Below are 13,180 nucleotides of genomic sequence, written 5' to 3'. Positions count from 1 at the left end.
AGTCTAGTGGGGGAGACAGCAGAAACACAATACATAACACACGTTCTCTCTGTGGTAGTTGCTAAGGAGAAAAGCGATAAAGCTGGACCGGGGATGGGAAAAGTGGCAACACATTCACATTGTACATGGGGGAGGGCGGGAAGACTCCCTCGCAGCCTCCCCTCACCCGCATCCACTTGCCTCTGTCCATCCAGGTGGAGTCCTGGCCACTGGCCTGGCCTTAACTCCTGCCCAACACCTTCAGGAAGCGACCTCCACATGGAGGGCAGAGAAGTAGAAAAGGCAGATCTGACCCTGTCACCACCCTGCTGAAATCCTACAGGCCCAGCTCCGTGAAGGAGACGGCTTCCCCTTCTTTCTGGCCTCAGATCATACATGCCCTGCCCCTGGAGCCCCTGGGCCAGGAGGGCTGTCCCTCTGGGCTCAGGCGTCCTTCCCTCCTCCAGGATTTCAGGGCCTTGATCACTTTGCCAATCACTCCCCCTCCCCATGGGCTTGGAGGTAACCTTCCCCCGGCCGCGGTAGGTGCCCCCACTATAAGACGTGACATCTTGCACCGCAATGCCGGTCCCCTCCCCGTTCTCCCCCGCGCCACCCCGTAAGGGCTGGGGCCGCGCTTGTCCTGTTCACAGCTGTGGCCCCAGCGCCCAACAAATCCGTGTCGAATGAATGAAATTCGCCGAGCAGAGACTTGGCCTCATTCACGTCAGATCTTCCGGGCCCTCCCCAGCCCTGCTCCGCGGTGGGGGGGCACTGGAATGCCCGGGATCGAGTCAAGGCGGATGGCAGCGTGACCCCCCCCCCCGCCCCGGAACGCAATGAGGCAAGGGAGCGCCCCTCTGCCGCCCCAGCTCAGTGTTCAGGGGGCCGCGGATCCGCGGGCGCAGGCCGGGCGGGGCGGGTGCGGGGCGGGAGGTGGTGCCGGGCGCTGAGTGGCGGCTCCGGGTCCACCCCTGGCGCGCGGGTGCGGGCGGGAGGCGGGAGGCGGGAGGCGGGGAGCGCAGGGGCGGCGGCGCAGGGAGCGCAGCAGCGAGCATGTGCCGCGGAGCCCAGTAACCAGGGACGACCGGGCAACACCGCGGCCGCGTCGGCGCCCAACCCAGCGCAGCTCGCGCCGCGGCGCCGGGAGAGGGCGGCGGCCGACGGCCGGGCCTGCCCAGCGGCTGCCCCTCGCCCCCGGGCCCGCGCCGCGTCCAGGGCACTTGAGGCGCCGCCAGACGCGCAGCGCAGCGCGCCGGAGCTCCGCGCCCGGGCCGCGCGGGCACGGCGCAGACAAAGGCGCGGCCCCGGCCCGGCCCAGCTCGGCCCGCCCGCCTCTGTGCGCCCAGCCCCAGCCGCCCCGGCCCGCGCCGGCCGAACCGTTCCCTCTGGGCGCCCCGCCGGGGTCGGGCCCGGGGACAGGGGCCCGCGGCTGCCGAGGATGGGGAAATCCAACAGCAAGTTGAAGCCCGAAGTTGTGGAGGAGCTGACCAGGAAAACCTACTGTGAGTGCGCGCCTGGGACCCCCTCCCAGCGCCCCCGCGCCCCTCCCCCACGCTTGGTCTCTCCACCCAAACCCCTTGTCCCCTCTGCGGGCCCACTCCCCACCCTCTTCAACGCCGCAACCCTCCCTGGGTCATTCCCTGTCCTGCCTCCGACCCGGGCTCCCCCCGAAGGCCCGGGTTGCACCCTCAGTCCCACACCTGGCCCTATTGTTCTAGGGCACCCAGCCCCCCACGCTTGGGACGTGTGCCGCCTGTCAGCGTCTGCGGGGCCACCCCCAGGCCTGGAGGGAAAGCCCCAGCCCACCCTAGGCCCCCTCTCTGCAGAGCTGTCCGAAAGGGCAGGGGTGTGCAAGGGCCAGGGGCGGTGGTCCGGGCAGGGGGCGCCTGGTTTCCAGGTGGCTCTGGCTGCGTGGAGCCGACTGGCACGAGCGCGGCGGGGCGGGTGATTCATGCATCACGATGCCGCTGCCGTTACTGCGAGGTTGGCCTGTCGCCCCCTCCTTGGCCTATAGTGTGTGGGGGGTGGCGAGACTTGTCAGGGAGCTCGTGGCAGCAGCTGCATCCAAGGGTCCTGGGCACCCTGTTGGCTGCAGGATTTACAGGCTGAATTCTCCTCTGGCCCCGAATTCACCTCCCCCCTCCTATCTCTATCTGCTAAACTGGGAAATGGGTTTACACAGCCATGGGTGATCTGCTCGATCTCATCATTTAACAGTCTGGGGCACCCCAAAGCGGTGGGTCTGTCCATTTCCGACTTCTCTAAATCTGTCCGATGTGTGTCTCTCCACTTGCCCAACTTCACAACTCTCCAGTCCCCTCGCATCTCTAATTTCTCCTTACCAGACTTCTCCCTTCCCTGCATGCAGCCTCTTGGGAGATGCGCTGGCGTGCTAGGGGTTAATGGCACTAGGTCCTGACCCATGGGTTTTTCTTTTTGGGAGACAGGGTGGACAACTTCCAGCCTGGTAGGACTTCTGCCTGGATGTCTGACTTGGAAGGGAGCAAGTGTCCCTGGGCTTGGGTTGGAATTCAGAACCCTACCTGGGCACCTGCATGGGTCCAGCCCCTCTGCACCCTCCCTGGAGGCAGCAGACTGACTGCCAGCCTGTGCGTTGATGGAGGCTTGGGAGGCAGGTTCTGGTGGTGCATTGCACAACCTCTGCTCCCTCCCCCCATCGGTCTTCTGGGCACATTTGCAGGTCTGTCCAAGCCCACGCTTCAGCTCCATGTCCCTCGCCCCCACGTGCTTGGAACAAAGGGGGCTTTCCTAAGTGGGCGACTAGTCTGCTGAGAGGTCCTGGCCCTTCTCCAGTGGAATTCTGCAGCAAGGAGCTCACCTCCCAGTAGCTGCTCCTTGAAGGGGGAAGGCTCCGAGGACGAGGGACTCCATCTTTGCTCCCCTTACCCTCTCATCAAGGTGGGTGGGTAGCCCTTCCCAGTTTGGCTGCTGGTTTGTTGAGATTTGCTGGGCCTTCCTTCAGGCTCCATCCAGATATGGTCCATAGCTGTCAGCTGACAGGCTGCAGGCGGGACCTCCTGGGAGGGAGAGGGCACGTGGACTTTGCCATGAGATGTGGCCTTAGGCTGCACTGGTGTGTCTCCATCACGGGGAGCAAGGGAGCCACCTGTGAGCTGAATGAAGTCAGGTTTCCTGCTTATTGGGCACGTCACACGCTGAGCTCTTTGCATCATTAGCACATTGAATCCTTGCAACAGCCCTGTGCATAGTGGGCACTGTTCCTCTGCCCATTTACAGATGAGAAACTAAGGCTCAGAGAGGTGAGTGGCATGCCCACGAGCCCACAGCCAGTCATTAGGCAGTGTCAGGATTTGAACTCAGGTCTGTCCATCTCCAAAGTTATGTCTCTTGAGAGACCGCAGTGCTCATGCCAAGAAGTCAAGAGGGGCCTTTCTTCTGTGTGTCCCTTTCTGGTTTCTGCTATAAGACATGGTGGTGGATTCTGGATGGGTAGCGACTTGGGGCAGCATTTTGTCCAGCCCCCTCTCTCCGGGCAGATCTGTCAACTTGGAGAGAAGTTGAGTCAACAAGGCTCTGTTAGGAACTGGCCTGGTGGTGCTGGGCTGCCTGGGCTATTTTTAAATGCCTTTGGATACATAGAACAGTTTCGATCAAAGAGAGAGTGGCTGTTTTTCCTAGAGCCCTTATTTGGGTGGGCTGGTGGAGGTGGTGGTGGGTTCATTTTCTGATGCCGGCTCCCTCAGCACAGGCCCTTGTCTGTTTGGTTGTGTTGACACTTAGTAGGTCCACAGGTTTGTTGAATGAAAAGTCTTCCAGCAGGAAGAGCAGACAGAGAAAGCCTCCAGCTTGTTCTAAGGCCCCAGATGGGCTTCCTTCTGATGGGGAGTGGAGCCATCTGCTCTTTTTTCAGGGGACTCTGTGTGTGGAGTCAGGAGAGAAGCGCTTAGGAAGGACGCCCAAATGTCAGAATCTCCTGGAGAGCTTGTTCAATAGCAGCAGGCCTGGGCTGGGTGGCCCTCCCAGATTTCTGATTCTTTAGGTCTAGTCTGGGCCCAAGAATTTGACAAGTGTTTGTCATGGAGAGCTAGATTCCCAGGACCCCCAGTTGAAGACTCACAGCTGGTCCTGGGGTCCTGGCATACATAAGCATCAGCTGGTGTCCGAGGCCCCCTTGGGCACAGCACAGCTGGCTACAACGCTGAGTGGGGCCCAGAGGGGAGTCCCGATGGTCACACCTGAGTCAGTGCGAGTACCACTCTTGGGGGTGTGCCTCCTGCTCCCTGGGAAAGACTGTCCTGGGGGTCTGTGTGTCAGGAAGCAGGAGGTCGAAAAGTTCCAGCTGTGTGGCCCCCGCTGGACCAATCCAGATAAAGCTTGGCTACAACCCTCCGTCTTTTAGGCTTGCCACCACAGGGCAGATCTTTTTTCCTCCTCTGCAGATAAGATTTTGTAAATCATAACCCAGTCCTCACCCTTCCTGGCATAGTTCATTTCCAGGGGCAAAAGGAGGTTCCAGAGGGGGAGGTTCCCACCCCGCCGGGACTCACAGAGCAATAGTCAGTGTGGTTAGCAGCCTGGTTTTCTGAAGTCTGGCCCATTTTCTTCCTGCTTGATGGTGAGGCTGTTGTCATCCCTGTGTGCCCAGGCTATGGGACAGGCCAGCCCCTCACCTTACCTAGCTGAGCCTCAGTTTCCGCATCTGCAAAATAGGTATGCCCACGGTGCCTGACTCCTAGGGGGTGTGATGCATCAACAGGAAAATTTACATAACCGTCTAATACGTGGCATATGGTAAGGGGTCTTCTTAGCGCACGACACACACTTGTCAAGGATGCCAGGAGGCTTGTTCGCGACCATTATCAATATTGTTGTTTTTAGTACACAATACAGCTTCATCTTGAACTGGTCTTAAGTGTACTTGTGGGTGAAGCCCCTCTGTCCAGAGCCATCTTCCCACAGTCCTGGTCTTTGTGCCGGGCCCTCGGGAGGCATAGAAAGCCGGGATCTTTGGTTTGTCCGATTCTTAGCAGGTTCTTGTTTCACCTGCAGCCGTCTCCCCCTCCCACCCGCATTTGTTAATTTTTAGCTGCCCTGACCTACCTTTCGTTGAGTGTTCAATCTGTGTGGAGTACAGAGACAGAGACGTGAACGGGAGAGATGTAATGCCTGCCCTCAGGTGGACACCAGCTAGGTAGGCCTTTCGAAAAACAGAGCTCGGAGGGCTCAAGCCATTTGCCGTGGTCTGAGTGGCATTCGTTTAAAGGCTTCTGGGCCCAAGCCAGCTGGGCCCAAGAGGCAGAAACCTCCACCTGCCCGCCCCTCCTTCCCCTCTCCCCATGATGCTCATGGCACTCCCCAGGGACCCTCTGTTCAAGACTCAGGGGAGGCCACCTCTTCCTTCTCGCTCTTGGTCAGCCCAGGCTCTGCCTTGACCTTGCTTGCCAACCTTGAGTCTCCTTGGCCTTTTTCCTAATGCCCAGAATGGTGCCCGGCACATGGCAGCTTGTGGATGAGCAATTGGATGGAAGGTCTGGGTGGCCATCAGCTAACGCCTCTGTGACCCACAGCAGAGAAGGGGATCCCTGGTCTGGGTCGGGAGTCATGTTGAGAGATGCTGGGGGTTGGGCTCTAGGGTTTCTCTGGCTTTGGGAAGGGTCCCATGAGGGTCCCTTCCTGTGTACGATAAGGAATATTCCCTCATCATCGCTTCTTCCACCCAATTCTGCTTGGCCAGAGGCAGTAAGACATTGCCTTGGGGGGGGTAGTATTTGGCACCCATCTTGGGACAAATGGTGGAGGTGGGGTGTGGAGAGCCCCACAGCCAGGCAAGGGACAAGCCACCAGGAGAGGGAAGGCCCAGGGGAGGGAGGTGGCTTCTGCAATCCCTATGTATCTGTGTGCGTGGGGATAAGACCATGGAGGCCACTTCCTGTCTCCAGAAGCACAAATAGAATCGCAGCAAGAGGAATTGAGGTTAGACTCTAACACTAGGTTGGGCACCTGGTGGAGAAACATCAAGTGTGTTGTTAGGAAAGAACTCAATATCCTGGGGAATGGGGCTGGGTCCCACTAAGGCTCTGTGACCTTGGGCAAGTCACTTACCCTCTCTGAGCACCCATTTGTTCATCTGCAGTACCTGCCCACGTGACTCTGTGGATCCAAATGGGAGAATGCTTTGAGGTCCGGGGGCATGGGGCTGCTTGGCAGCACCATTTTAGGGACGGAAGTGGGCTTCAGGGGCCAGATGGGCCGGGGTTCTGGCTCTTTCCTTGGGCAAGCCCTATCTCATGGAGCTTCACATTCCCCCTGTGGAAAATGGGCCTCACGGTGGTCCCAGAGGTGGGGAGGATTTGGGGCACATGAAGGGTTTAGCACAGTGCCTGGTTCCGAGGGGACCCTTTAACCTCTCCTGGTGGCACTGGCCCTAGGATGCAAGTCCTGTGTCCTCCGGAGCAGGGCCGCCTGAGTGGGTCTACGGCCTGGCCAGAGAGGGCCAGGGACGCCTCCTCACGCCTGTTCTGGCTCTTTCCGCCTCTTCCAGCTCCATGTTAAACCCGACTCCTTCCGTCCCCACCCCCACCCGAGAGAGTTCTGACATCGCACATCTCACAGTGTCACGTGAAAGTCCTTTCTCCAGCCATGGCCTTGGGATGGGACCCTGCTTCTTCTGCTCCCAAGGCCAGGCCTGAGCCCCTCTGGGGCAGGTCATGTTCAGTGGGAGACGTCATCCCTCACCAAGGGCCCCGAAAGCCATAGAAAGGGATTTGGACATTTCTAAGATGGGGCAGGCATGGATGGAGGTGGTGGAGACATGTTAGATTTGGGTGTGGAGATTGTTCTTGCCTATTGTCCAAAGAATGGAGTGGAGGGATGGGTTGTAGTCAAGGCCAGGGTGATCACCGTGATGAATTGGGGGTATCAGTGGGGATGACGTGAGGACAGACTCTGAATGTACGTATTTAGGAGAAAGACTCTATAGGTCTTGGTACATGGGTTTCGTTACCTTGTAAATGTGGGGTTATATACTTCTGCTTTTGTAACTTATTAAAACCTGACAGTTGTGAATGGTTGCCTACTTCATTAACTATTCTTCTAAAACATGATTCTTAAATGGTGCATATATAAATGCAACATTTTATTTAGTCTCCTGCCATTTGATAGTTAGGTTGCTTTTTCCCTCATTGTAAACAGTGCTGTCACAAGCATCTTCATACTCAGTCTTTGCATGAGTGTCTTTGTAGTAAATCTTTGCACATGTCTCTTCTTGAAGATAAGTTTCCCAAAGTGAAGTTATGGAATGGAGACATCTTAAAAGGCTTTTGAGTGAAAAACGGTTACATTGCTCTCCAAAAAGTATGTTCCCATTTATATTTTCGGCAAACGTGGACGAGAGAGTGCCCATTTCCCTGCATTCTTGCCAGCACTGAGTCTTATTGTTTTCCTTCATCATTGCCAATTTATGGGGAAGAAAAGAGGAACTCACTGTTTCAATATTCAGTTCCTTGATTACTATTAAATAGAATCCTAGAATCTGGGAGCTAGAGGAGACTTTGGGATCATGTGGTCCAATGCCCTCATTTTGCAAATGGACAAATCGAGTACCAGAGAGGTGATGTCTGTCTCCCAAGTCACATGGCAAATACTGGGCAGGAGTCTAGGACTGTGCCTGCTGTCAGGGTGCCCCCACTGTGCCATGATGGGTTGGCTGATGGGGTGTCTTGCTTTCTTTATGGAAATTTCTTCTGGTATGCTTCATCTTATCCTGACTATCTCTTGCTGTCAGGTAATGAAAAGGAAAACACACACAAACGTAGTATAACTTAAAAACAGCATTCTTTTTTACTGTCATTACAAGATGAAACACTTTGCACATCCCGAGTGTGGTCTATTTACCAGGGCAGAGATTGTCATAAATTAACTGTCAAGTCCCCAGGTAATTTGGTGATTGGGGCCAGGCTCTGGGTCGAGGGCAGGACAGCTGTGTTGAGGGCTGGAGGGCCACCTTGTCGTTTTCTGGCTATTGGACTCTGGCAAGCCCTTCACCATCCTGAGCTCCGGGCGCCTCATGGGAGAGATGGGCACCGACACCAGTGCATTTCCTGCACGTGGACAGGGGACTGGCACATAGTAAGTGCTCAGTAAATGCTTGCACAGGAAGGAGGCTGTGGGGCAGTGTCTCTGCATTGGGCCCCCAGCCCACCCAGCTGGGAAGGAGGGCTTGCTCTGGAATGCTGGGTTTTAGGATCCTGTGCGGTTGTGGGCTCCGAAGGCTGGAGAGACACCTGCCTGGGCTTCAGTCCCAGAACCAGCGTGGCCTGAACAGTGACTTCAGAGTCACTGGCTCCCCCTGGGACTCAGTTTCCCTTTCTGGACAAGGCTCAGGTTGCCAGATGGATGGTGAGACTTTCATGGGGCGTGTGCTGGACTCTGGTGTCAGATGACCGGCTCCTGGGCTCTCTCGGCACAGGCACAGTTTTCAGGGTCTCAATGCCTATTTCCTCATCTGCGACCTGGGGTCCTAATACTTCCATAATGGAGCTGTTGTGTGTGAGGTTAGGAAGAGTGGAGACTGAATTTGGTGGCTCATCTCAGGTGCTCCCATGGTGATAGAGAATCCGTAATGAACAGCGTGGAAAGATCAGAGGCTGTCACCATGGTGAGAGTCTGGCATTAAGCATGTTCACGGGATCCAGGCCCGGCTCTGTGCTCACCTGCATTCATCCTCGACTCTTGCCAGGAGCCCTGTGTGGTCCCCACAGATAAGGAAACTGAGGTCCAGAGGGGATCTATCAGAGCTGCCCAAGGCCACACCTCTGTGAGTGGTGCAACTGGAGTCTGACCCTGGCCGGTGGTTAGGGACCCCATGCAGGTGGGGGCTCTGAGATGCCACTGTGGGGGTGTGCGGGTGAGTGTAAGTGAGTGTGGGTGTCTGGTGTGGGTGTGCGGGGGTGTGGGAGCTGCGGGTCCTGTGTGTAAGCCCTGGCTCCCGTGGGCACGCTCCGAGTGTGTGTGATGGGGTCGTGGCGTGTGTCAGGAGTGGGTGAGCTGGCACGTCTGTGCACGCGCGTGCGCGGTGGTATGTGCGGGCGGTTCCGTGCACATTGTGAATGTAGGTGTGCATGAGTGGGGGTGGGGGGGCAGGAACACTTGGGTGGAAGGCACAGACAGGCCAGGAGCCCGAATCAAAAGCTGATTACTCAGCTGCCTGCTCTGGGACCAGGCGACGTGGCTGCCCCTTTTCAGTCCCCTTCTGTCCAGGCCACTATGATCTCCGGGAGCCATCTGCCCTTGGGCAAGTGGGGAAATATCAGTGGGAGGAATGACAGTGATGGTGAGTCCTGTTTACCAAGTGGGTACTCCGTGCCACGAGTACTGAGTACAGATCTCCCTGCCTTGAAGTCTCACCACAACCCTGGGAGTAGGGACAATATGCCCATTTCACAGATGGAGAAAAGGGGGCCCAGGCAGGTTCAGGGACATGCCTCCCAGCCAGTTAGTGGCCAGGCTGGGGCTCAGGCTCAGGTCTTTGTCTTGACGTAGCCACGCTCTTCCCACCACGTGCCTGCCTCCCATGATCTCGTACCCTTAGAGCTGCCTAGAGGGTAATGAGCGCCCCATCACTGGAGGCATGCAAGCGGCTGCTGGAGCGGCAGACACTGGCCAGGCATCCTGGAGTCTTGGCTATGTGAGGTTGGATGGTAGGTAGGATCCTTCTGGCTGTGAACATACAGCCCTTCTGGTCCAGGATGCTCTGATTCCTCCAGGGGATTTGGAACAGCCTCAGTTTCACTTCCTCAGGAAGTGTCCATGTCCTCATGGGTCAGTGTGGGGCTCAGCGGCACAGTGATAGAGGGGACCTTGGTGTCTGGAGGTCTGGTAGCAGCACCCCAGGCCACTGTAAGCTGCTTCAGAGTTGGGACGCATCTGGTGGGTTTGGTTTTTGTGCAGTGCCTGGCCGGGAGCTGCGCATGGGGCAGGCCTGGGAATGCCTCTGTGTAAGGCTTTAGGATTCCCTGGGTGCTCGACCATGGGTTGCTTTGTTTGCTCCTCAACTGGTCAGGATGGGACCCACCTGTGCCCCTGACCTGCAATCTGATGGATGGGGGGACTTGCCAGGGAGTCAGAGTCTGGGGTCCTGCCAAACATGCTGTGGCCTTTAGCCTCCCGCTCAGGGTCTCAGTTTCCCCATCCACCCCACTCAGTGTGAGATGGCATGTCACCTCCTCTCAGCCCCAGGAAACCCTGAGGGTGCCATCTAGGGGGAGGTGCTCCCTGCCTAGTGAGCCTAGGTTAGGGTGTCCAGGAAGGGGTGTAGGGCAGCTGCTGGCTCTGGCACTCCTGGGCCTACGAAGTGGCCCCAGGAAGCTGGTGGGACGTCCTGGTCGGCATGCTTGGGTTCCCTGGCAGGGGAGAAGGGGGGCTGGCGGAATGTGGCTTTGAGGGATGTTTAGCCCAAGGCAGAAATAGCACTCCGCTTTTTATTTCATTCCTGCGTTTTCAGCTAGGAAGCGGGCTCAGAGTGCCTCTCTCTCCAGCCTCCTCTGGCTCCCCCACTGCTCAGGCCTTTTGGGAACAGAAAGTGGCCTCTTTTTTCAAAAAAAGCTAAGAAGCTACTGTGGGAACCAGAGGGGGCCTTGGATTTGGAGGCAGACAGAACTGAGTTCAAATCCCCCAATCTCCACTTCCCAACCCTGTGACCACTTTGTGCTCTGACGTTCTGCTTTCTCCTATGCAGAATTGAGGGTAGGGGGACTTGAGCTGAGGTGGCTTTTCCGGTGTGTGTGGTGTAGTGTCAGGAGCTCCTGCTCAGGGACCTGCTGGGCCTGGGTGCAAATCCCAGCTCCTCTCATTAGGTCTGGGACCTTGGCCAAGCGCTTTTCCATTGAGCCTCCTTACTTAATCTGTAAAATGGGCAGAGATGATAATGCCGCCTCCCAGGACTGGGGATGGAATGAGTGTGAAAGTATTGGCCAGAGGGCCTGGCACGTCCCAGGCTCTTGAATCCATCCTCCGAGTGCTGGCGGCCCCCACATAAAATGGGAAAACGCCTCCTGTGGGCTTGCTGCTGGGGTGAATAAGGGTCCGCGCCCTGGGCGAGAGGCAGTCGGAGGAAGCTTTTCATCTGACCCTTCCATTTGTCTTGTCCCTCTGACCTAGGGCAGGACCCACCCTGCCCACACTCAGCTGGCGCCAATGCCCAGTCGGTGCACATTTAACTGTCTTCCCCTTCTCGTTTGGCTGTGAGTAGCCGTGAGGTCGGGACCAAATCCCATTGTGTGGTTCACCGCTGTGTGCCAGCTCTTAGAACAGAGCCTGGAGCAATGTGTTGGAACGAATGAAAACACAAATACATAAACGAACAAGCTAATGAATGAAGTTTCTCCTCATCCATCTTGGTGCCTTGCTTTCTGTTCCTCTCCAGCCCCCTCCTGCCTCCTGGGCTGGGGGATGGAGGATTTGCCATGTCCAGGGTCATGCCCGGCCCTGAGAGGTCAGGTGCCGGGAGGCTGGGCCTTAGCAGGGCAGGCTGAGCAAGGACCCCTGGCCACTCTCACCTTCTGGGGCCATAGAGACGAGGGGCCCCAGCCAGCAGCCAGCCAGCACGGCCCCTCCTTCCAGGCCCTTCCCGCTCCTGCCTCTTTGTAGGAACCAAAAGCTTCCTGTTCAAAGGCAGGAGATGGGGCTATTTTTGGCACTGTGGGGGAAAAGCGAACGCTTCCCTTGTGTTCAAAAATATATGGTGTGTGCGCTGGGCAGATGAGGAGCTCAGCGGGCTCAAAGGCCATACCGGCCGGGCTCCTGCCCCTCGGCCCGTGGTCCCGCGTCCTCCATGGCTCAGTCGCCCACATGGCTGCATTGGGTAGGTATTGTTTCCAGACCGCCTGAGATGAGGCTCTTGCTGGGCCTGAGCAGAACGTGATCTTTATTAAAACTGAGAGCAGCCATCACAGTAGAGTCGAGGAGCCCGCTCACGGCCCTCACCCTGACTCACGTTTCCTGCATTTGGGTTCTGTGCAGCTGGGTGGTCGTGGGAAGTTTCTGGGTACACCGCAGGAAGGAGGTCAGGCCCGCTGTGGCAGGAGGGCAGGCGGCGCCAGTGCCCATGCGAAGGCAGCCCCGGGCTGCCTGGCCACCTGGCCACCCCTCATGCCCTGATTCAGGAAGCATTTATGGAACAGCTGTCTCGTGCCAGGTCCTGTGGGCGCCAGGACACAGAGCAGATTGCACGGGTGGCCTTCCGGTCCTGCTGGCATTCACAGTTTGGTGGGGAAGCAGACGTCAGGCCAGGATAAGCATCAAGACAGGGCATTGCACAGCACCGTGGGAGCACCTGGTCTGGGGTGCACCCGAGAGGGCCTGGGTCCACGTCCCTGGTGTGTTCCTCGAATCCAGCGGGCCTGTGTTCAGTGGTCACTGGATGGATGAAGGGTAAAAAATCCGATTTGTTCCTTCTAACCATCCTGCGAGGAAGGTATCACCCCCCCCCATTTTACAGATGAGGAAACTGAGGCTCAGAGAAGTGAATTCAGTTTCTTAAGGGGCTAAAGAAGGACTCCATTCCGAAAAGACCCTCCCTGTTGATCAGGTGTCTCAGTGCCTCCTACCATGTCTGACCTTGGCAACTGTTTGGAAAATGTTCGTGGAATTGACCTGACCCTCGTCCAGGTTTGAGAGGTTCTCCACGGGGAGTCCTGAGCAAACCCCACATGCCAACCTTCCCCCAAGGTCCCAAAGGGAGCTCAGTGTGGTTCACCTCCTTCAGGACCCACTCTTCTGGAAGATTCAGAGGTTGGCAGTAGAGATGGCTTGAATTAGGGAGTAGTGCTTGGAGCCCTACCTTGGTGTGTGTGTGTGTGTGTGTGTGTGTGTGTGTGTGTGTGTGTGTGTGTTTTAGGAAATAAAAGTAACCATGTGTACTTTCTAACTTACCCTCCTCAAACAGGCATAACATCCGCCTTCTTCAAGAACAGAAACATACTGAGCACCTATTATGTGCTAGATGCAGTTCCTTGGCTATGACAGGCAGACACAGATCCTGCCCCGTGGAGCCCCCAGCCATTGGGGAAGGACAAAATTGGAAAATATGGCAGTCACAAAGACGGGAACAAAACCATTTCTCATGCTGCTTCTCTGAGGTTAACATTTCCGCCCAGTTCCTTCCAGCCTTTTTTCTATGTATGTAGCTACAGTAGGTTTTATCATCCCCAATTTTCTG

General features: G+C 56.9%; 1 protein-coding gene across 1 annotated transcript in view; it reads left to right on the top strand.

Annotated features, from left to right (window-relative positions):
• Nucleotides 1-1,011: 1,011 nt before the first annotated feature.
• The window catches only part of NCS1 (neuronal calcium sensor 1), a 48,034-nt gene continuing 35,865 nt past the window's right edge, over nucleotides 1,012-13,180 (top strand). Inside the window, exon 1 of the mRNA XM_019728851.3 lies at nucleotides 1,012-1,484. Within this exon, the coding sequence (XP_019584410.1) occupies nucleotides 1,421-1,484 (64 nt within the window). The 5' untranslated portion in view covers nucleotides 1,012-1,420. The remainder of the gene's footprint in view (nucleotides 1,485-13,180) is intronic.

This window comes from Rhinolophus sinicus, chromosome 16 (assembly GCF_057876585.1).
Source record: "Rhinolophus sinicus isolate RSI-liver-muscle chromosome 16, RSI-T2T, whole genome shotgun sequence".
Taxonomy (NCBI): domain Eukaryota; kingdom Metazoa; phylum Chordata; class Mammalia; order Chiroptera; family Rhinolophidae; genus Rhinolophus; species Rhinolophus sinicus.
This window is presented reverse-complemented; position numbering and strand designations above follow the sequence as displayed.